This window comes from Gymnoscopelus microlampas (genome assembly GCF_963454915.1).
Source record: "Gymnoscopelus microlampas genome assembly, chromosome: 2".
NCBI lineage: Eukaryota > Metazoa > Chordata > Actinopteri > Myctophiformes > Myctophidae > Gymnoscopelus > Gymnoscopelus microlampas.
This window is the reverse complement of record NC_139939.1, coordinates 25,210,337-25,235,876: the sequence shown is the minus strand read 5'-3', so window position 1 is coordinate 25,235,876 and position 25,540 is coordinate 25,210,337. Positions and strand designations below refer to the sequence as shown.

The window sequence follows — 25,540 nt, the reverse complement described above, 5'->3', positions numbered from 1 at the left end:
AAATGCTCACTTATGGTTTTCAACTATGACACATTAACCACTTTAAACCTGGTCTATCTAACTTGGGCATGTCATTGGAGTCGAAGATTTTCAAAAAGTTTAAAACCTTTTCAAGCATTTTTAAAAACATTCAACATTTTCAAAGAATTCAAAAAAGTTTTTAAAAGTCTCATATAGCGATTCTTTGCAAGTTCATTTTTGTTATTCGGCGTGGTCAAAGGCTCTCCTAAATTAAAAGTATGGTAAATTTGACTACAAAATAATGCTTCCTTGTCCTGGATAAGTGTCCAAAGCAAGAGGCTTCACTTCATGCAACAGCCAGTGGGTGGTGCTCTGGTCTTAATACAACACACCAGAACCCTGACAGCATCTCACAAGGGGAAAAACTCATTGCAAGTGTGTATATGAGAGAGAGTGAGTGAGTGAGTGAGTGAGTGAGTGAGTGAGTGAGTGAGTGAGTGAGTGAGTGAGTGAGTGAGTGAGTGAGTGAGTGAGTGAGTGAGCGAGAGTGAGCGAGCGAGCGAGCGAGCGTGCGTGTGAGAGAGAGATCTTTGTCACACATTAATTCTGCCTGTATAAGACTGTATATGAATCTGCCTTTTCATGCCCCCCCCACATACACCATCACTGTTCATCTTGCTCTCCTACTCCTACTACTCTCCTCTAATGTTTCTTCCCCCTCTGCTCTTCAATCAGTTCTTTTATTCTCCCCGTGTCCATCCCTTCCTCTCCACATCCGTGATCATCCTCACTGTTGTCTCTGTGACTCTAGTCTTTGCATTACATTTTCAACACCTGAATCCTCCTGCTTTGAGTTCCTTTCTTAAGAACACTGACCTTTAACCCTTTAAGACCTGAGGCCGATTCTACAAATGTCTTCTAAATCCTGAACAGTTTTCTGAAACACTTATGTAGCAATAATATCAGTGGTTCTCAAACTTTTTCATGTCAAGGACCACCAAAATTACAGAATGTATTTGGCTTTGAGTTACAAATGTTCCTTAAAAATATATATTTTCAAAGATTTGCAAAAAAATAGCAGATCTACAAGCTCGTATATCAACTATTTTTGAATAGCCAAAGTATAAAATAATGGTTAAAGTGGTTGAAATCTAAAATGACAGATGCTTTCCCGGTCTTAATGGGTTAATATTCAAAGCCAACTCCAGCATCTCCATCCATCAACTACTTAAGTACTTTGTTAAACGGTGGATAGCGAAAATAGCTCATCCACAAGCTCACAACACGCCGATGTGCAGCGTTGTGAAATTGTAGATTTGCTATTTTCACTATATTGTACATAAAAAAATTGAATGTTTTAAAATTTACATTTCATGTATGTTTTTGAAATTATTTTGAATTCGTTTTTTGTTCCACAATGATATTCCCAAAATGGAGACACCAATTTGAAAGCGGTAAAAAATTCTGTCTCGTTTCTTAACAGGTGATAACAGGGATGTGGGACAGAGTGCAGGAGGTAGAGAGATGGGTGACGGATGGTGGCGGGCCATGCAGAGACCCATGCAGAGAGCCAGTTTGGGTGTAAATAAGTGAAAGGTGGGTGATGTTAGAGGAGATAGTAAGGATTAGTCAAATATATCTTGCTGTTGGGTGGAAACCTTTCAAGTCCAAAACCGTTCCTTTATTATTTTAAAAACTATTTGAAATTGTGAAAATAGCAGATCTACAAGCTCACAACGCCTAGCCTCCTGAGGCGTTGTGGGCTTGTAGATCTGCTATTTTCACTACTTTTGTGCAACACTCTTGTGTGATGAAGTAGGGCATTCATTTGCGAAAAAACATAAAAAGTTGAAATATGGAGATATAAGGTTTTCTGCCGAACAGCAGCGATATCCTTGGCTGCATTTGCACTGTTTCCATATTTAAATGTTTAAATGCAGGTTTGATGTGGAAGCATGCCCAAAACAATTCATATTACTTTCCACCACATTGGGCGGTTGTGGGCAGGTGCATAGCAAACGCTGGTGTGTGTGGCTGACATCAGAGCTGACCCATACTCCTCCACTAGTGACCACGCTGAGCGCTACTTTGTTTTCCTCCAATGGCACTTTAGTTTGCTTCAGTACAGTAACATGCACACGGTGGGGGTGTGTGCGTGCGTGCAACCGTGCGTGCATGCGAGAGAGAGAAGAGAGAGAGAGAGAGAGAGAGAGAGAGAGAGAGAGAGAGAGAGAGAGAGAGAGAGAGAGAGAGAGAGAGAGATGGAGGGCTGGGGGCGTCCAGAGGAACAGATAGTGCTTAAAACCTCACATTCTCCAAAAGCTGTCCTCCAAGCCAAAACCATTTACATGTATTATTTAATTTACTATAAAAATTTACAGAAGCCCAATGACCTGGAAATGTTACTGCTATCCACACCATTAATGGTGCTTGTGTGTGTGTGTGTGTGTGTGTGTGTGTGTGTGTGTGTGTGTGTGTGTGTGTGTGTGTGTGTGTGTGACAGTAGGTAGGTATCCTTTCTTAATAATAAACCCAAAGCTTTGTGGTCTATACTCTGGTTTGGAAGAGTTTGTTAGTTAAGGACCAGGTGCAAGCAGACAATACACACACACACACACACACACACACACACACACACACACACACACACACACACACACACACACACACACACACACACACACACACACACACACACACACACACACACACACACACACACAGTGTGTGTGTGTGTGTACACGTGCATGCACGCACGCACGCATAGAGGATAAATGGACCCAGTAGCAAGGAGGTCTGACAGAATGCCTTTTCACACCTGGCTGAGCCCAGCGGAAGGTGACAGAGTCACATCTCCCAAAGCGAACACACACGCGTGCACGCCCACAAACACACGTACACACACACACCTCACATTGGGGAGTTCAGGGTCATAAGCAGCATCATGAATAAAATGAGGCTGTCTTAAACAGAAGGAGCCCTGTGAGGTGTGTGTGTGTGTGTGTGTGTGTGTGTGTGTGTGTGTGTGTGTGTGTGTGTGTGTGTGTGTGTGTGTGTGTGTGTGTGTGTGTGTAAGAGAGTAAGAGAACGTATGTGTGTAGGCCCCTAACCCCCACGCCAGTTTGGATCTGTAACGACCTTCTGTTCCCGTGCTTAAATGGTTTAAATACTTCAATTAGACCTGGGTCACAATCCACCACCCGTTAAAGCACAGTCCAACACACACGCATACACACACACGTGGCGTGCGTGCGTGCGTGCGTGCACAACCAAACACACCTATTCTAGATGCACATATGCCCTCATTCTCTCATCAACATGAATTCGCTTCTGGTCGGTGGCTGGATATGGAATTCTCGTAAGAAATGTACACCCCCAACCCCCCCAACCCCCCGAATAACAAATACATGTAATTCCATTTCTCTCCCTTTCTGTCTCTCTCAAACATTGAAGCGTATATGCCTTCTCCCATTCATGCCTCCCTCCCTCCATATCTCCTGTCGTGCTAGCCTAGCTAACGATGCTGCCTTTTCATTAGACAGCCTCTGCTAATTAATCTCCATAGAGGAGAGTGACAGACAGACAGACCTCCCCCGTCTACACGCACACAAAGATATATGCAAACACACACACACATCAACACTCCTTCCCTCTCTCTCCCTCAGTCTCTCGTCCCGCGTGGCGTTGGCAGCCCATTTCATGCTTTATCACGTCTTTTAATTGACAAACAAGCTGCTCTTTTCTCTTAGGCTGAGGTCTATATCACCACTTCGTTCAGGCGCAAGCGCGCGCGCGCGCACACACACACACACACACACACACACACACACACACACACACACACAAAAGATAATGCATCTTTAAAGATGTGTTGGAAACAACAAGGAAATGTCATCATCCCCTCTGACATACTGTATGACTTTCCAGTTTTCTACATGCTGACTGTGTTAAAGCACACATCCATATGTGTAGGTTTGGAGTGTGTGCATATAAGAACAGGGTCTGGGGTCAAAGTATAGGACACAAAAATGAACAAGTTTCTCACTCATCTCCTGGAGGTAAAGGTCAATACCAATCATGGCCAACATATTGATTTTGAGTTGAGAGTTTCATCTGGGCTCTCCGTCTTTGAGGATCACACTGGTTTAAGTCTCTTCCTCCAATTTCCCATTAAATGATAAGTGCGCTTTTTTCCCTGTTCAACTTTATTCTCCCTAGTCCTGTACTTCATGGTGATTAGTTATGATCAACATCGCATCACTTCCCTCAATGCTAGACTATGTTCACTACAATCCTATGTTCACTACAAGTTTCAATTGTGTTTATGATTTCTCAATTCTCAAGAAATACAGACTAACAAGGTTCTGTTAATCAGTTACTACTCTTAATCAAGAGTGTCATAAACCAACGACCCTTACCAGAGATGAATTGCTAATATTGAAGACATTCTGACTCTCAGTATGCAAAAAAACATCACAAGGTGTCATTGGTTAAAGCTGGCCAAGATTCAGTCCAAGTACAGCAATGTTTCTTTTGTTTTTCCTTTGACATTTGTGCACTTTTATTTGATTTTTTGTATTCTTGTATTGATCATTATTTATGATTCATAATCTTACCCATTGTTCAAATAATCCCGCACCAGTGTTCATTTTGACCAGTTTTAGCTTTAATCCCATTTAGTCATACCATCTGCAATTTGTTTATGTCAAAATATAAATTACTACAATGAAATGGTATGTATATAGTTTTTACAAAAATAGGCTCCATTCATTTTAGTTACATTCTTGTCGCATTTATTTCCATAGTAATATAACTACATTTAGTACATTAATAGTTTGTGGGCGGTAAATTGGCACATTCCAGTTATGTACAGGCACTAACCAAACATCCCGCCAGTGCTGAGATTAGTGTGAAGCTAGGTCCCTACAGATAGAACATGTGCGGAGTCCTCGCCACTTGGCACAATGCCAGTCAAGTCGGGAATGCACTTGGCCTAGACCGTTTTTGAGTATGTTGCTAGGCAACCAAAATAAACGGGTTTTAGTCCATGAATGACAAGGTGCTACACTCTCTTCATTTAATCCTTTATTTAAAAGGTTAACTGATGTAATGGTCACCGTAGAACCATTATCAGAAATATAAAAACGATGAGCGACTTTGTTCAAGCAAACACATGGGTAACTAAGAGTTAACAAGTAGAGGAATAAGGACTAAATCGTTTTTCAAAGTAAAGAAGGAAATAGGTAGCCAGCTAATTTGAAGGAAATGGGTTGGTAACTTGTTGAGGCTGTGGAGACATACAATACATTTCCCTCAAAAGTGTTATTGTGAAAATATGTTTGTCACATTAATAATTTCCAATGCTGGTATCCCCACTTCATTGGAAAAGCTGTTTCCATGAGAGAGCTTTCCACCTCAAAGACAAATAATATAGTTCTGGGAAACCAGTAACTTCTTAAATGAGTTGTCCCTACTGGACATCCCATTTCTACCGCACAAGCAGGGAATTTGCCATAGACCAACTACTTCAAACTTTGTGCACAGAGGGCACTGAACACACTGCTCAGTGAATCCAAACCTGATTGTACTGCTGCATTAACATCACCACCCTCAAACTACAAGTCTAAAAGAATGCTATGCATTAAATCAATGGTTCTCAAAGTGGGGTCCGGGGACCCCCAGGGGTACTTGAGGGGGTTCCAGGGGGTCCCCAGCTAAAGGAACCAAATGGACCCTTATGGGTCTGTAACTCTGAGAGTGTACAGATGGAACCAAATGGACCCTAACGGGTCCATTTGGTTCCATTTGTACACTCTCAGAGTTAAATTAACATTGATTTTACAATATGAATTGGGGTCCCAGAGATAGAGATGCCATTAAATGGGGGTCCGTGACCTAATGCATGTCAAACTGGGGGTCCTTGAAATTAAAATGGTTGAGAATCACTGCTAGAGCCGGGGTCCCTGGCTTATCTTTTCAAATGGGGGTCCGCGGGCTAATAAGTGTCAATTTGGGGGTCCTTGACATGAAAAAGTTTGAGAACCACTGCATTAAATGATTAGTGGCTGTAAACAGAGGTTGAATTGGATTTTCGAGTAAACTCTTGGCCAGATGAAGTGCGTGAATAGAAGGTATGGATGGTGTACAACATTTATTCAGTTGTGAATTGCGATTGTGTTTTTTTTTGGTCAGCTACCCCAGTAGCTTGCTAACCCCATTCATTTCCATTAGCATTGTTACAAAACACTAACAATCTTCAAGAGGACATTTCAAAAGGTTTGTCAAACATTTGAAAAGAATATTGGTACTGTATGTGCCATATTAAACATTACAAAAAATCTAATATAATAAACTATAGTATCACTTTAAAAGTTAGTTTCCCAAAATCTTACTCAAATTATCTACTGTAAAAAGTAAGAGAATATCCATATTTGTAGTAAATCCCTATAATAGATGACATGACTATAATCTATGTCCCTTAACCACGTACACCCTATGAAGTTTCTCCTATAATGACATACCCAAAATCGAGATGCCAGGATTAAAGTGGTTAAACATAATTTATTCAATTCTTTGTTTTTATTAATTTATAACAAATTCTGTAGATGAACACAAATGCACCCTAAAGACTCTCTCCCTCTTGGCCGTGCACACAGAGTACTTGCTTGCAGATGAGACGCAACATTATCAGTAGCAACTTACTAAAAGCAGAAGTCATTTAAAAGCAAGGAGAAAGGGAGATGCACAAAAGTTTACCAGAAGTAAACTTTGGATGCTGTTAATAAGACAAACTGGCAGCATTCCATTGAATTACCTGTTTTATATAACGAGACGCAACTCAATGTTAAAAGATGTGCATCTGGCATGTTTACAATGGTAAACAATTAAAAACCACAGTGTTGCCTGCACGGCCCCTGAGCACAGAGACAGGAAGAATTTGTAATACTCTTAGCAGAGTATTCCACTAATGTTAACTGTGATGCAATTACATCTAAAATGTTCCAGAATTATTTTGTCCAAATGTGTCAAATATCATTTTAAGATGACTTTCAAAAGGTAACATTAAAAGGGTTGCGCATCTAAACATTCTTTGACATTTTATTCTTGGCAAATCAAATGAATATGCTGGATGAATCACTGTTCCGTTTAAACATTTTCATATTAATAATTAACTTTTTAGTTAGCAAAAAACTCTTTGCCACTGAAAATGTTCATCAAAGATATGGTAGGGTATATACTCTACTGTATATTGGTGTCATGTCTTATTAATACTTTATAGACTGCACCCATAAAACTGATGTACATACTGTATATAAAAATAAGCAGTCTCACAAAGTGAGAATGCATGCCAAGCATCAAAGCTGTAATGAGGTCACAGAATGACAATTTCCATTCACACGTTTATGGGCTACAATAGATTTGTTCAGCGAGCACAGTGCAGAAAACTTGAAAGAAAATTCCTCCTACATTAGGGCCCTTGTGTACTTTGTGCTAAATGCTTCATCCAAAATACAATACAACTGCAGCCTCCTCCAAACTATTGTATTTGTTTACACTGACCAAATTTCAACTCATTGACTTTCACTGACTTGGGCACGATTAGAATCTCCATCTCCTAATTATGTAGAACTATAATATTGTAGATCCATGCACATTACATTTTCTTGATACCTACATGTGCATGGTATGGGGAATTGTATGCACAACGTAAATGAATTAAAAGTCTATAAACCGTGTTGAAATGGATGCTGAAACCAATGCTGAACTTTGGTAGAACCTTGGGTTGGGTATGATATTTATTATTAATATAAAATATTTTCGATCATCTTTAACTGATGCCCCAGTGCTCTGTGATCCATGTGAACAAAACACAAGAGCCGGGGTGCCTGGCGGTTCAGCACCATATGTTCCTTTTAAATGCGAGGATCTGAGTTTGAATCCGACTGCCATCTTGACAGACATGCAAGAGCCCTCAGTGTCCCGTCTAAAAACGTGGCCTGATACCTTTAGCCTTGCTAGCAGTGAGGCTCAAGGATGGCAAAGCTGGTCTGACACAATTTCTAAACTATCGTAAAATCTAAAGGCTGGATTGCCATAAAACGTGCTGAGCAGAACCCTGACCACTCGTGGAACACAGAAGGACCAGATAAAGATGATCAACAATGTTTGGACTATATCATGGCCGGGAAGCCTTACAAAGCAAGGCTCTACCAAAGTTCAATATCACTTTAAAGTGATAGTCTAGGACTGTTAAGTGTCACACTCACCGTGATGTGGTACTGCCTCCAGATCTCTGGACACGCCTGAAGACACACAGAAAAACATATTTGTCAGACACAGAGAAGATTGGATACATACACAATCAGTGGTGACCACATGCACACTTAGCGTGAAAAGAATAAAACACTTTATTGACATACAATCAAAAGCAATATATCTCCTTTAAAAGCGCCAACATGGATAGTACCACAAAAAGCCGAAGCTTGTTTCCATTGTCAACCAGAGTAAAGAGAGAGGGACAAGATTGTCTATTGTCTAGGGTTGAACTGAGACAGAAAGGGGTTAGAGAACGCAACAATGCCGTTATTTTCTCTGGTGTGTGTGTGTGTGTGTGTGCCTCTACTGAGTGTGTGATAGAAGTCTAGCAGAGACACAATGAGGGGGAAACCATTAGTTAACGCTGAGAGAACTGATTCTTATCACAGAACGAGGAAGAGTGGAGGAACATAGATAGAGATGAGAGAGAGAGAGTGAGACAGAGAGAGAGATGAAAACAGAACCAGTCAGACAGGAGCTGGAGAGGGATAGAAATGGAGGACAAGTGGAGGGAATTAATAAGTCCATTCATGGTCGCCTGCCTCAAGTCACTGTCTTTTTCCTTTTCTCACTTCACCTGTACACCCCATTCCTCTCCTTGCCCCCCCTCTCCCGTTAAATCAGTCAGTCTTTTATTCAGCCAGACAGACAGTCATTTATTCAGTCAGTCAGTCAGTCAGTCAGTCAGCCAGCCCTTCAGTCATTTAGTCAGTCATCCAGTCATTCATTCAGTCAGTCAGCGAGTCATTCAGTCACCCAGTAATTCAGTCACTGGTTCTGTCCTGGTGTGGCTAAAGCATTATCCCTGGGGCTTGTCCACGGTGTTCCCTAAGCGTTGACATCCTCCCTCAGCCATCGTCACTTCCCACTGGGAAATTGAAAATGCCGCAGTCGCTGCAGGCAACGAGATTTATCTACTTACACACCTACTGAGAGAGAAAAAGGGAGGGAGAAGGAGAGAGAGCGAGAGAGAGAGAGAGAGAATTCATGCAGGCGAAGAGAACAGTATTACACAATAGTATTTGTGTGCAATACCTCGCTGTTGTCTTGCAATTGCAATCGTAGTTAATACAGAAATATCAAACTGTTCTGATCTTAAGTCTGCAATCTATGAAACAATTCAGCCACTTCAACCGCAGCATTTCAGAAACAAATATTAATTTTGATATTTCAACACTTCTGCTTGTGCCTGTCTATACCTTCCCCTTCTCTCTCATCCATATCTTTCCTTTTTGCCCCCCCCCCCCATCCCATCCCCTCCCCATTTCTCTCTCTCCTCTGCTCCCTCCTGTCTCCCCTCTCCCTTCAGACCGCTGGAGTAGTGGGTTGTTGTCGAGGGCGACAGGCGAGGCGGGCGACACACTCGCGCTCCGTCAACCGTCTGTCTTTAATGAGAGACACAGAAAGACCCAGGGGACAGAGACCTGATTCTCTCTTTCTTTCTCTCTCTCTCTCTCTCTCTCTCTCTCTGACTGACACACATATACACACACACACACACACACACACACACACACACACACACACACACACTATAAAGTAAAACACTGAGAATGCACAGACAAAAAAAAGGATAATTACAAAACAACGTTTGTATACAGGTGGAAAAGTGAAAACAAGAAGAAGCATGAAGAAAGAAATGCATGCAAGGATGCTCTGTGGAAGAAATGAGAGAGAGAGAGAAATGAGACTGCGTGTGTCCTGGTCTCCCCTCTAGTGTTCACCTGGTTACTCATCCATTACACAGAGCACAGTACATGACTGACTGACAGGGAGAGGGGAGAGAGAGACAGAGAGAGAGAGAGAGAGAGAGAGAGAGAGAGAGAGAGAGAGAGAGAGAGAGAGAGAGAGAATGATATGACGGAATGAGCAGAGGGAATGATAAAAACACATGCATGCACACACACACACCCACACACAGTTTCTATTCCATGGCATTAGTGTAAATGGGCAGGATAATGAACGTTGCGGTGAGATAATTGTCATTGATGGTCATTAGATTCACCCTTCAGCACATGCACACACACACAGACAGCTGGAATATGTAGCATGGCAGAGACATAACTAAGCTGTAATTGTTGAAGTGTATCAATTAATGTGAACAGCAGCGTGAGCTGACCCTTGGTCTCTCATTTTCAAGAATATAGAGGGAGTTGCAGGGGGGAAAATACATATATTTTATATATTGTGATATAGTAGATGAGGCGTTTCAACTGTTATGCCTTTCCTTCCTGCTTCCATTTTGAAATCCCTATATTTACATCAATTGGCAAATGAATGCAAAATCACAAACGTGACAAAAAAACTAGCATGCTCTGTAGGAGGTGTGTGTGTGTGTGTGTGTGTGTGTGTGTGTGTGTGTGTGTGTGTGTGTGTGTGTGTGTGTGTGTGTGTGTGTGTGTGTGTGTGTGTGTGTGTGGGTGTGTTAAGCTGTGCGGGGCTAATCCCGCAAACCGCTGGACTGATCAGCGCCAAATTTCTTGTGCACGCTGCCAGTAGGCCAAGGATGTAGGTCCTTGCAGTGGACATATTTTTTATTTAAATATTTTACTTTTATTTTACGATGGAAGTCAATGGGGCTTGGTGGGGCTGAAACTGTGCTCTAAATTGGGAGTCCTATGTCATAGATATGTCATAGATGACTGACGTTATAGATTGGCCACATGAAGTCTGAAATCCACTTGAAGCCACACCGTTATCTGACCCCATCTTGTCGTTTTAATCCTAGTGTAAGAAACAAAAAACAAAAGGAGTAAGTGATACTCACATCCAGGAAGTGTCCGGTAATGCCACAGCGGTGACATTGTTTGTGCCAGTAAGCCCTCTCAGAACAGGACTCATAGAGATGCCCCGGCAGACCACAGTTATTGCAGTGCTTATTGGGACAGTCATATGAATGGTGGCCTGAGCTGCCACACAGGAAGCAAACCACCTTCTGTGTGCACAAAAAACAAAAACACACACAAATGACCGTGTTATAAAGACTGTCGACAGAAATCAATGCAGATTGTAGAATTTGTGTGTGTGTGTGTGTGTGTGTGTGTGTGTGTGTGTGTGTGTGTGTGTGTGTGTGTGTGTGTGTGTGTGTGTGTGTGTGTGTTGAACCTTGGGTGTGGGGCAGGTCTTGGAGAGATGTCCCGTCTTGTTGCAGTTATGACAGGTGACATTCTTGTCAACAAAGTATCGGTTGGACCCAGACCCACGGTTTCCCAGCAGCCTTAGACCGGCAACTTTGTTACAGATCTGTGCCTAAAGCAAACAATTCATGCACCATTACACAGTAAATCCTCACCAACTCCGGGAGTGTACAAATGTGATCAAATGGATCCGTAAGGGTCCATTTGGTTACATTTGTATACTCTCCGGGTCACAAATGAATAAATGAACACGGAGGATTCCACTTTGTATATGCGTGGCCTGATTGGCTAACCAGCAAATCAGAATAAAGATGCATATCATGTACTCAAAACATCATGTGTTCTCTCAAATCTCAATCTCACTTTTAATGACTGTGATGCACTGAAACAAAGGCATTGTCATTCTCTCTCTCTCTCTCTCTCTCACACACACACACTTACACTGTTTCTCCACAGCACACCATCTTATAAAGCAAAAACGCCATCAACTCTTTTCTTTATAGGTTATTATTATTAACATATCATTGTAATTATAATGTGCCTAGTGCCTACCATTTACAACCTCTGATTAACAAAACATTTAACCTGTTACAATTAAAACAGCATGTGTGCAATTTGTGCAATTGAAATAATAAAGGAAAAAAAAGGTTTTGAGCCCATCAGCCATGAGCCATCATGCTATAGCACAGAGTAGCCCAAACAGGAACAAAGTGTCCTATAGAGCTGTTACTCCCCACCTACCTTTCTATCTTTGTTAGACACCGACCATCTGACTCCTCCATCATCACCATCACCACCACCACAACCACCACCATCTGGAAAGGAAGACATAATGGGATAAGATAACATGTTGGAAAAATGTCCTTATTCAGATGTCTTTTCATAGTATCCCTTTAGGATAGGCTCCTGACCATCCTAGTCTGTTGTCACACTACTGCTTTTTTGAAGCTTTCAGTTAAGCTTAAAACAAAACTTATGTTGCCATTATCGACATGTATTATTTGTGTTCTGTTTGAATGTACTCATGACAGTAAACAACAGTTCAAAAAGATACATTTTCGGGTGAATTAATCACAAACAAAGTGTGTAAGGACCTTTAACCACTTAAACCCTCTAGTCGTGAAACGGACTTGAGTTACAAATCTCTTCGCCAAAAATAGCTGATCTACAAGCTCAAAACGCGTTGCATCTGCTATTTTGGGTGAATGTTCCCCCCAGAACAGGCATGGTGGGGTTCAAGTGGTTAATTGACATTAACTATATTTTGGGCTTTAAAATGTTTGCCTGAAACCTTTATGTTCGACGTGATGCTGCTTCCCTATTAACATTTTTGAATTATGAACGGGAGGTTGCCTAAAAAACGGCGGTGTAAACATGACCAAGGATTAGCTCAGATTAACATCTATGTTTGCTATTGGAGGACATCAGAGAAAAGGAGAGAACAACTCGCAAAAACGTAAGCCCTGAGAAGTAAATTCACCATTTCCTCTGAGACACACACGCAGAGACATGGCCATGCACACAAACGTACAAAAATACACACACACCTCTGTCACAGTAGCAGCACATCTGTATGAGTGGCACTAACAGCGCCCTGAGGGAAAGCACTGTATTCTCCTCAGGCCCACGGAACTGTAACTGACAACAACAAACCTCACGTGTACATGCACGCACACACAGATGTGTACCCAACATACATTTAGTGCTGATACCCATGACTCACACACCGACATGCTACCCAGTACCCACAAATGCATACACACACACACACACACACACACACACACACACACACACACACACACACACACACACACACACACACACAGACAGACAGACAGACACACCCACGCATCAACTGCTGCGATTAGCAGGTTGACAGTCTTTAGCCTTTGGACAAACAAAAAGACACAGCCTTGAGCCATAATCAAACATTACACTCTCCTTTCCACCTATTCCGCTCACTGTTGCATTGCCTCTCTCTATCCAGACACTTATCGCTATTCTGTGCAGCTTTCAAGCCTAATTTATACTTTGCCGTATGACCGCCCGCTTGCGAAAAATGACTGGCATTTGACTGAAAACTAGTCCTCCATTTAGTTTAAGAGGTACCTCTCAATCTAATTAAAATGGACATCTCTCTCTCTCTCTCTCTCTCTCTCTCTGTGTATATATATATACAGTATATATATACAAACATACTGTACAGACAGACAGACAGACATTAACGGACTGTACCCTAGGGCTGACGCGGCGGCTGCCCAGTCAGAACTCAACATGTCAAACATGGATGAAAGCTGTTGGCCAAACAGGGTTGCTATGGATGATGTTGTAAAGTTCACAGCCGAAGAGACTTTATCTGGGTGCAAAGGAACCAAAGCACAGAGTGGAAAACGGACACCTTTTACAGTTCAATGAATGGCTGCGTACCAACCAGGGTGAAGCTCACCAGCTACACTTGCTCTGTTCTCAGCCAACGTCATCCCCACACTGTCAGAAAATCCCATTTTGTTCACCGGCGTAGTTACTCATTTACACTACAGTAATGTTAATCTATCTATTAAATCAAAGTGATGATCAAATGCTATTTTATCAGTGACTTCTGAATAAATAAGGCTATGGGTAGGTATGTGATAATTGAATTCATATTCATTCATATAAATCTTACTATAATCTCTAGTGTACTCACTCTATTTAAAATAATAGTTTCTAACAATCATCGTTTTGAAACATCATCACGTTACCAGTCCAAATAAGGGTATTTATGTCAAAGAGGATTTCAAGTCGGCGCGAAAGAAAATAATCGCTTTGCAACTTAATCTTAGCAGTTTATAAAGGCATATGATAATATATTCTATTTCACAAGACATAGTGCTTGTGCACAACATAACTGAATTGGCTGAAAAGGCCAAACATAAAACCCAAGTCTTATGTTTATTTTCAAGTCGGGCTGTTTCAGCTGGAGGTAATATCCTAATTGTAACATCGATGCCAAAGAGAACAGCAACCGTACGTTACTGATCACATGGCTCCAAAAAAACTCTATTTTCCGGTTTGTTGGGGCCGCTTGAGTGTAATTAGGAGATAAAACGCTGATGCGAATGTCAAACAATAGAAACTGGAACTCATATAGACAAAATAAATGTGGGATTTATATGCATGTGATGACCAGGCCAATCACAATGTTATTTTTCAAAGAATAATAATAATCTGTGCGTGACTCATCACAAGTATACAAGTGCAACGTGTATTGCATACCAGGTGGGGCATGCATTCTACCTTGCACCGTTTCCGACTCAAGTGCCCACTGGCACTCGGGATTTCAAATGTATGTAATGTGGATCTACATGACACTGCTGTTTAACAGCATGTGACAGGTTTCAAACATTTATTTTTAATGTTTTACTGGCATGAGCTGATTGCATGTAGTAGGTATCTTGCTTTTACATTCTATTCAGTCTCTGATGCGCAAAATAAAATCAAAAAAGTTAATTTATCCATTTGTAACTCTACAAATATAACCAAATGGACAGCCAGCACTCACCTACCATGATCTGACTGGGGGTCTCTCTCTCTACATGTGTACGTGTGCTCAGTTGGTAGAGTTACACAACTACACACCAACTCATGTCCTGTCCAGTCAATGGGCAGCTTGAAAGAGGGAAAGGGTGATAGGCGTGCATGTGCGTGCGTGCGCGTGTATGGAGGCGTCAGAGACTCGACGAAAGTCATTCCCAAAGCGTCTCCCATGGGGACTCCCCAAATAAAGAACAGGAAGCTTTCCCTTAATCTAAGGGCCCCCATATCACCAACACACACCAACACACAACACACACACACATGGATAAAGGGTGAACCTCTTTGTCACGGCCCAGGAATCAAACACATGGGGGTCGGTGTGGAAGAAGGAGGAAGGGAGGAGTGGGAAGTCAGAATGTCTGTTGTCTGTCTGTATGCCGGGTGAAAATATGCTAATCAACCTTGACGCCCCGTTCAAACCCAGGCCCTACTAGAGCCTCAGCATTAAGGTTTTAGCAGATCGGACACCGTCTGGAGCAGCGTGGGCAGCATGGCTGCTGTGGTTTCGCTGAAGAGTCGAATGGATGCGAGAAAGAGAGGCTTAACCTCATGAACCCTAGTGTTCCTATTCTGCGGCAAACATTAGGCGAAAATAGCAGGTCTACAAGCTCATACGCCGAATGTTGTGCGAGGGCAAAAATAATATGAAAAAAAAACTGTTTCATAGTTATGGAACAGTATTTAAAAAAGGTTAAACTGTTGGAGTTAAGTTGTAGTAGACAGCCATGTACCGTAGCCTTTATCACGGTTCTTTACCATATATACATAATGCAAACCAATTCTACAATACAACTTCCATTTGTAGCTAAGTTTGTTGAGTATGGAATATGGATGGACTATTGTTTTTATCCAACATTAATAATCATATCATCACGCAGTCAGTATAGGCTGGAGAAGACCAGTACAATGATGGTGGTGGAGGGCGAGGGAAAAGGGAGAGGGAGAGAGAGAGAGCGGGGGAGTAAAGGAATGAGGGCGGGTTGGTGACAGATGCTACCTGTCTGTCTCATAGGTGCACTAATTAATAGAAGACGAGCGGGAGAAGGAGAGGTGGCGGGATGCCAGTTTGTCAGAGCCGGCACAACAGAACCAAACAAAACAGAGGTATTGTGTGTGTGTGTGTGTGTGTGTGTGTGTGTGTGTGTGTGTGTGTGTGTGTGTGTGTGTGTGTGTGTTAGAGAGAGAGAGAGAGGGGGGAGAGAGAGAGAGAGCGCGCCCTGCGTCTGTCCCTTCCACCAGTGAGAACAGAACGGAAGTGTACGTGTGGCTAATGAACCATGAACACCCAGTTCTCCTGGGGTCACTCACACACACGCACACACGCGCACAAACGCACACACACACACACACACACACACACACACACACACACACACTAAACACTCATAGTAGTAGGGAATATGAGTGGAACTATGAACAACAACCTGCTCAGGGGACGGGGACCAGACAGGGTGGTTGACGTCTGATAACCCAACGAAGAAGCGCAGAATGTCAACACATGCACACACACACATATGAACGCACACGCACCTCCTTCAATGTGCCAGTTTCCCCTGACAACAAACCTCAAGTGTAACCATTTACCAGTTGCCTAGGAGAGCAGCGTGTGTTGTGTGTGTGTGTGTGTGTGTGTGTGTGTGTGTGTGTGTGTGTGTGTGTGTGTGTGTGTGTGTGTGTGTGTGTGTGTGTGTGTGTGTGTGTGCGCGTGTGTGTGCGTGCATGCGTGCGTGTAAAGTACAAGGCAAGCGTTACTCCCCCCTGACCCAGGAACATCAAAGCCTTGGTGTAGACCTCCTCATTTCTATCCCTCTCTCTCGCTGTCTCAACGCTTAAACAGTCATCCCAAGCCAGCCCGCCCATTGTACCACAATGTTGACTGGGCCCATTAACACACAAACACACACACACACACACACACACACACAGAGCGGAAGAAGGGCCGGCCTCCCAAATGGAGGTTAGGTTTGATACTGAAACGACACGGCCGGATTAGCAGCGCTATACATGACAATGGTGAGGGTGGGCGGCTGTGCGTAGACTGTGCGCGCGTGCGCGTAAGAGTGTTTCCTTTTGTATCAACACGGACACTCTTGCAGCCTACAGCCTGGCCATTTGCAAGGTTAAACACACCAAAAGGCGGGCTAAATCACTCACTCACACAAACGGTGGCTTTTCTCTGCTCTTTTTGTGATCCAGAGAAATCAGGCCCAGGGCGTTAAACACACCAGCAAAACAGACCAGTGAGAATGAGTAGGATAAATAAACAGTGAGGAAGATGAGTCAGAAAGATGAGATGAAGATGGACCATGGACCACAGAAACTGAGATCCAGGTCCAGGTCTCAAGCCAAGTATATAAGTAACAGCTTCTAAGCACAGAAATGTTCTCACTACCTCAGCTAAAGAACTTACACTATGTGGAATCGGAAAAGTCATGGAGACGTGGAGACATGGGTTTGATTCCTCCACAGTGCCTCTGGCTTGGCCGGACGTTCCAACAAACACAATTGAACATGGAAGATGGGTGGGGAGGACGTTCTTTGTCGTGGCACTAGTAACTCCTACAGGTTGTTCGGGACACCTGTAAAGTGAGGAGCAGAACTGGGAGGGATACTGTGTTCCTCCGCATGTGTTATGTCCTCCTGGCCAATCTCCGCACTCACTGTCAGGTGAAAAGAAGCAGCTGGAAACTCCATGAGTATCAGAGAAGACATGTGGTTGTCTGCAACCCCCCAGACCCAGCAGTGAAGAAGAATTTAGGTCGGACAGCTATTGTTTTGGTAGAGCCTGTCTTGTTATGGAACTAACTTGTCCTTGTAGCAACAAGTATACATAACTATGGTCTGATCCCTGAGTTTGCTTACCGTACCAACGACCTGAGTGTTATTGTACTTCTCCCCATGATATATATCATGCATATAATTTTAAAGTATATCCATCACCACCTAGAATATGGTCTCCTCTTGCCTCATCTAGTACTGATTGATCCAGAATTCCACGCCAGCAGTGACTACACACATGGGGTAAACTGACATAATGACTAAATTGGGAGAAGGAGTAAGACTAAAACTGTTGATTGAAAAAATCTAATAGAAAGACATGGCCAAGTGTGTGCGTGCGTGTATGTGTGCATGTGTGAACTGTCATGTAAGATATATAGATCAATAATTGAACAGGCCAATTATAGATTAAAGCACCACATTCATTTTGCTTCATTTCATGCTCTTTCTTTGACAATGTTCACTGATCTCTCTGTTGGAACGCAAAAGAGACAGAGAAAGAGTGGGAGAGAGAGGAAGAGAAAGAGACAGAAACCGAGAAAAGGTTAAGAGATGAACCACTTACAGTATACTATACCGTCCCCCCCAATGGGTCTATGTATACTTGGTCCCCAACCTTTTTCCCTCTACACACCTAATCACTTTGCCAAAAATAGTAGATCTACAAGCTCACAATACGTCGAGTTGCAGATCAGCCATTTTCGCCAAATGTTTGCCTATTGTGACATGCCCAGAATAGGGATGCTTGGGTTTACGTGCAGTGACACACACACACACTCTAGGGTAAAAGGTGCTGGTTACAGAAAAATCTGGAGTGTGGTTTACTGACATGACTAAACTCTCAAATATTCAGTCATTTGTTGCCTTTCATGAGAAAGCTGAGGGGAAATGAGGAGTCTGTACAATATACAATGCTCTACCGGAGGGAGCCTGCCACACCTGTGGCTTCTTTTCAATTAGATCAAGGTGCAAAAACACTCAACTAAAATGAAATATAATAATCTCAAAGTTTTAACAGTTACCCAAAGACAGTAACCAAAATTGTACTGTTAATTTGATGTCAACAATATTGTGCTAAATGAAATCAGAAAACTATTACTAATTTTCAAAGGTTCAATATTTTCTCACTTTTTTTTACCAACCAACACGCTTACGTTACCCACTCTTTCTCTGCCCTAAAATATGTAATTCTTTCTCTGATTAACCATGTCCATGACGAACACCCCCCACCCCCACCCACGCAGAATCCGTGCTCACTCCACCTCAGCACCATGTTGGCAGCCAGGGCAGGGCAGGGCAGGTGGCCAGGCCTATCAATCAAACCACCGTCGCCATGCGGCAAGACCAGAGACACCAATTACCACACAGCAGGGGTGCGGCCTGGAAACCGCACAGCAACCACATGGTCCAATCAGGGTACAGAACAAACAGCGACCCAGAGAAGGCCAAAGAGAAAGACTGTGTGTGTGTGTGTGTGTGTGTGTGTGTGTGTGTGTGTGTGTGTGTGTGTGTGTGTGTGTGTGTGTACAATTGTCTATGTTTCTCTGTGCATACGTGAAGGAGTACATGTTGTGTGAATATACTTTATGTGTTCCTGTTATCCCACACTGATTTAATAGCACATCTGTATCAAAAGCAGAAAACAGGTAATCACTTCCTGCTAAGCTTAACTACAGTGTCTGTTCTGTCTGGACAGTTCAAATCACAGTAGCTTAAAGACTTGTTGGCAGTTTTGATTAACCTGTTAGTTTGCATTGTTTATTGAAAAAGCAAGATAAACTGCACATTCATTTGTTCAGAAGACATCTGAATGTGTCTCCACTTAAAAAACAGCCACAACGTAGTTGAGGACGTTTCTTAATACTAAAAAAGCAAATAACTCGAGGTTACGGATGTAACCCCGGTTTCTTTAGAATTCGGAGTAACATACTCACTATGGGATATCAGCGCCTCCTGGCGATGAACAGAGCTACATACCATAAACTCCCGGGCCATTCATTGGCTGAGAAGGGTATGTCACGTGTCCGGTAACCCGGAACCGGCTTAAAGCCGCTCTCGTGACGTGGCTCATCCTCTTTAACAACCGCTCTCTGCATGCAGATGTACACAAACAGGGGTGTTAGGTGAGTATGTTACTCCGAATTCTAAAGAAACCGGGGTTACATCCGTAACCTCGAGTTTCTTGTCAAATTCTCCGTAACATACTCACTATGGGATACATAAACCCCCCTGGGGCTTATAGCCATACAGAACCCTCCCAGCCCCGCACGCCCCCTAGCCGCAAGGCCCCGCCCCCATGGGCGTGACCTTTGGCCTCACGGGCGCCCCGGCCCCAAGGGCCGGGGTGCGGGATATTAGGAATAAAGAAGACCCTGACAGACCAAGTCTGCCTTATTCAGCTAATGAACAGACACGAGTCTGTCCCATAAGTGAAAACAAGGAAACAGGGCCCTCTCCCCTAGAAACCTACCAACGGTGGTTCCGAGGGGACTAGAGAGAAAGGAAGGAAGGGAAGAGAACAAAGGCAGGCTAACACAAAAACCCTGCCTAACCTCCCCCACCTTAACTAGAGGCAGCTGCTACGCCCAGAACAGCGTGCGCCACTGACGCCGCCGCCACATCCAGGCTGTAGAAGGCCGCAAAAGTCGAAGGAGACGACCAATTAGCGGCCGTGCACACCTCCTGGACCGAAACTCCTCTGGAGAGGGCCCAGGACGTAGACACACCTCTAGTAGAGTGAGCCTTCAGTCCTTCTGGAACTGGAACGCCACCACTGACATAGGCCAGCCTAATGGCATCCAAAATCCAACGAGAAAGCGATGCCTTAGCCACTGCCTTCCGCCTACCACCTGGGCCGTAGGAGACAAAAAGCTGCGACGACGACCGGCCGACAGCCGTCTTCTGGCAGTAGAGCTTCAGAGCCCTCACTGGACAGAGACAGTGCAACCGCTCATCTTCCGCCGAGGCGAAAGGAGGCGGATGAAAAGCTACCAGCTCAACCGGTGTCTGAGTCACCACTCCGTTCTTGGGAACAAACGCCATGTTGGGTTTAAGCAAGACCCTGCTGCCGTCTCCCGAGAACCTCATGCACTCCGAGCTCACTGAGAGCGCATGCATGTCGCTGACCCGTTTAGCTGTAGTCAAAGCCACCAAAAGAACCGTTTTGAGACTAACGATCTTCAGATCCACAGACTCAAAAGGCTCAAACGGTGGGAGGCAAAGTGCCTCCAACACCACCGTCAGGTCCCAGGCCGGGAAAAGGGGCCTAGAGACCGGCCTGGCTCGCCTGGCACCGTTCATAAAACGGCGCACCAGATGATGTCGGCCAACCGTTATGCCATCGAAACCTTCGTGACAAGCGGAAATGGCCGCCAGGTACACCTTCACCGTCGAGAAAGCCAGGCCCTGATCCAACTTGCCTTGCAAGAAAATGAGGATGCTGCGCACTGGTGCCTGGAAGGCCACCACCGGCGGTGACTGCTCCAGACCCCATGCCACGAACATGTTCCATCTGTCGTCGTACGCAGCCATCGTGGAGACGGCCCTCGCACCCTGGATGGTAGCCACCACCTCAGGGGGCAGGCCATACGAAGTCAAGGTCTCCCTCTCACGGGCCAAACCCACAGGTCTAGGTCCTGAGGCCGTTCGTGGTAGATGTCGCCCCCTCCCTGCTGTAGCAGGCTCCTGTACAACGGGAGGGGCCAAGGATCGGCGTAGAGGAGAGGCGTTATTTCCGACCTCCACACGCCCCACGCCGGAGCCACCAGCAGCACTGACCGACCCTGACGCCTCACCCGCTCTAAAGTCGGGGGAATCAGGTCCAGTGGCGGGAAAGCATACAGCAGCTCGTCCGGCCAGTCGTGCGCCAGGGCATCCAGGCCCAGGGAAGGGTCCCCCACCTTCACAGAGAAAAAACGAGAGCACTTCGCGTTCTCTTTGGAGGCAAACAAGTCGACCTGTGCCCGACCGAACCTGGTCCAAATCAGGTCCGTCACCCACTGGTCGAGGGACCAATTCTCGTACCGAAGTCTGCCCCTGGACAGCAGGTCCGCCCCGCTGTTCAAGAGACCCGGTACATGCGAAGCTCGTATTGACGCGAGGCGCGAGTGGCACCAATGCGTCAATCTGCACGCCAGGCTGTCCAACACCCGGGAGCGCAAGCCCCCCTGTCTGTTGATATAGCACATGGTCGTGGTGTTGTCTGTCCTGACCATGACATGACAACCGCGGATGCGAGCCTCGAAGTATTTGAGAGCAAGATAGACCGCCATCAGCTCCAGGTAGTTGATGTGGGCCTCCCGTAGACTGAGGTCCCACACCCCCCTGGTCGAGCGGCCCTCGTGAACCGCGCCCCAGCCCGACAAGCTGGCGTCCGTGGTGATGACTTTTCGTGACGTCACAACACCTACACTGACCCCCTCGGACAGAAAAGCTGCTTGTGACCACGGTCTGAGTGCTTCCACGCACCGTGGAGGTACCAAAACCTTCAGAGAACCCATGGTGGACGGGATCCCGAGAACCAGCATCCACCTCTGGAAAGGTCTCATGTGGAGCCTGCCCAAACGGACCAGGTGTATAGCCGAGGCCATGAGACCTGCCGCTTGCATGCACAACTTGTAGCTGACTTGACGCCCCACTTGAAAGGACCTCACACAGGCCAAAAAGCTGTCTATCCTGTCCTGGGATAGGCGTGCCATGAGCGTGTTTGAGTCCAGTAGGATCCCTATGAAAGTGGTCCGCTGGGACGGGACCAACACGCTCTTCTGGGCGTTGATGGTGAAACCCAGCGACTGCAGGTGGGAGATGGCCACCTCCGTATGTTGCGTCACCTCCTCCCTCGAGCCCGCCGCCAAAAGCCAGTCGTCGATGTAAGTCGACAGACGGATCCCCTGCTGCCTCAGTGGAGCCACCGCCGCGTCGGTGCATTTCACGAACACCCGGGGGCTCAGAGACATTCCAAAAGGGAGGACAGTGTACTCGTACACCCTCCCCTCGAAGCCGAAGCGCAGGAACTTCCTGTGCGGTGGGTAAATCGGGATGTGGAAGTAGGCATCCTTGAGATCGATGCTGGTCCACCAGTCGCCCTGGCGGACCGTCCGCAACAGCGCTGCCGTTGTCAACATTCGAAAGTTGAAAACCGTCAGATATTTGTTGAGACCCTTCAGGTTCAGAATGGGTCGTACACCCCCCCCCTTCTTTTTCACCAGAAAATATTTCGAATAAAAACCCAAACGGTTCTGGTTCGGAAGCACTTCCCTGACAGCGCCTTTGCTCAAGAGGGAGGCCACCTCCTCTCTCAAAGTGTTGGCTGCTGGACCTTTGGCCTGGGAAAACAGCACTTTGTCTGTCATTGGGTTTTTTTTGGAAAATTGCAGCCTGTAACCCTTTTGTATTGTGCGCAGCACCCAAGGATTCGGCTTGCATAATTTCCATTGCTCTACACACTGAGCGAGCGGATTGGTCGATGACGTCATCGGCCGCTCGGAATGTGTGTGCGTTGTCATGGGAACCATTGACGCTGCTACTGGTGACAGCGGTGCTAACCCCGAGGGTCCCGCTAGAGACAGTAGGGGTACTAACGGTCTGTGCTGAGGACTCGGAAGAGTCACGTGACTGGACACGGGGACCTTCCCTGACGTCAACATTCGGTTCGTCCGTCGTCGCCGCTCGCCTGTTCCCACGGAAAACAACGGCGCCGCCGATTGGACAGGCGGGGCTGTGCGCGTTAGTAACGCTGGCCTGCCTGAGGGACTCGGAGGAGTCACGTGACCGGCCACGGGAAAATTTCCCGACGTCAGAAATAAGCCTACCTCGGCCGTCGTCTCTGCGCGGAGCGTCGACAAAGTTATCCTCTCTGTAGGAGGCGCCCTGTCGTATTCCAGCGGCAGACGAGGCCTTCTGTTTCCATGGAAACCTGTGAGGTGTGACAGCTGAGGGGTCGTCTGTCCTTCCAAAATGGCGGAGACAGAGGTCCGCTCTTTCTGACTCAAGCACTTCCGGTTCACAGTGACGTTTGATCGCTTCCTGTGAGACGGAAGGCAAAACCGCCGTGACCCTGTTCCACTGGCGCTTCGGCGCCCTCTGGCGGACAAGGGTGGCGTCGGTTTTTCTATTACCTCCAAATGATTTATTCCCTTCATATGATCCAAAACATGCACAGATGTTGTCCCAGCGATGTCTGCCGCACCGGAATTCGGGCGCCGCAGACATCGTGGGCTCATGGGATGATGACACTGATCCATTGCATGCACAGATGTTATCCCAGCAACGTCTGCCGCACCGGAATTCGGGTGCCGCAGACGTTGTGGGCTTATTGGATAACAACATTGATTCATTGCATGCACAGAGGTTACCCCAGCAATATCTGAAACACCGGGGTTCGGGCGATCCAGATATTGTGGGTTTATGTAATGAGAGCGTTGGGGCAGAGATGTCTCGGGAACGGGGACACCACTGCTCCTCTGCTCTAGGCCACGTGAAATAATGAGCGGGTTTGTAGCATTCAGCACATTTATTTTCTCCAGAAAAAAAGGTTTCACATAAACCGTGTTTTGAACACACATGTTTAGAACACACACATCTTTTTGCACACAAAAGTCCACATTTTGCACACAAAGTTTTTTCGCGCTCGTGGAGCCGTCCACGACTCTGTCCACCGAGGCCTGTAAAGCCACTGTCCTCTTCCCCAGCATGAACGGCCGAGGGGGGGGCTGAGCCGGTCTGTGCACCGGCGATAGAGTGTCACTTACCCCGCCCGCCACGGCGAGGCTTCCCGCTGTCGCGACGTGGAGGCCTGTTGGTGTTGGGTGCGGGTTGTTGGCGGGGTGGAGGTCTGGCCCGCCTGTTCCCTACCTCGCGAGCACCTTCCTTTGAGCTCGGCCGAGCTGAGGAGGAGGACCGGGAGGTGTTGCCCTGTCCACGGCGGGAAGAGGAGGAACGTCCTCTGGCCACTGGCCTTTCGTTGCGGGGCCGGGAAGATGGTGGGGGGGCTGGTTCCAGCACGCCGGCCGCTGCTTCCCGCTGTGCCTTCCTGGACTCCGTCGAGACGCGGAGGAACTCTGAGGCGCCCGCAAACAGATTATCTGGACATAAAGGGAGCGCCATAACGCTCTTTTTTGCATCGGTCACTTCTGCTCGAAACTCAGTGAGCTCGAGCCACCGAGCCCGTTCAATCGCTGCGCTGTCCGCCATGGATTTTCCGGTCCATGCTGTAGCGTGGCGAGTCACTTTTATGGTGAGCTGCTGAAGGGCTTCCAGCTCCTCAGCGTCCTCGCCCCACTTCTCCTTCAGCTCGGTCAGGCGCCGCGCGGTTGAGCCCTGGAGGATGGCCACCATGTTTAGCGCGCGAGCCGCCAGCGCCGATGACTTGTAGGCTTTTTTCACCGCCACGGAAAGTGCCTTTTCCTCCGGCACGGTGAAATGAGGCTCAGGGGTGAGGGCCACTGCCTGTCGCTGGTCCACAATGCCCTGGGCCAACACGCGGTCCATGGGGGGGCAGGCGATCAGACCCATCGCGGGAGCTCCCACTACGTCGAGAGGAAAACCCAGCCTCTTAGGCTCGGAGTGGTTCGCCCAGGTGGACATGAGGACCCTCGCGAAGCCCTTGGCGGGCGGAACCTTCCTGGACCTGGGCGCGCGCTCGTCTTGTTGGGTCAGACCCTGGTACTCATCATCAGGAGCGCTGGAGGATGCTTGCTCCTCCAGCGGACGTTCGAGGCCACATCTGGCTAAAGCCCTGTCAATAATGGCTGAAACTGGTTCCTCGCGCT

At 46.1% G+C, this 25,540-nt stretch overlaps 1 protein-coding gene across 1 annotated transcript in view; it reads right to left on the bottom strand.

Moving 5' to 3' along the window:
* zcchc7 (zinc finger, CCHC domain containing 7) overlaps nucleotides 1–25,540 on the bottom strand; it is a 63,890-nt gene that overhangs the window by 13,686 nt on the left and 24,664 nt on the right. Inside the window, exons 4-7 of the mRNA XM_084045001.1 lie at nucleotides 12,156–12,229; nucleotides 11,383–11,526; nucleotides 11,045–11,212; nucleotides 8,229–8,264 (exon numbers count right to left, since the gene is read on the bottom strand). Coding sequence (XP_083901127.1) covers nucleotides 8,229–8,264; nucleotides 11,045–11,212; nucleotides 11,383–11,526; nucleotides 12,156–12,229 — 422 coding nt within the window. The remainder of the gene's footprint in view (nucleotides 1–8,228; nucleotides 8,265–11,044; nucleotides 11,213–11,382; nucleotides 11,527–12,155; nucleotides 12,230–25,540) is intronic.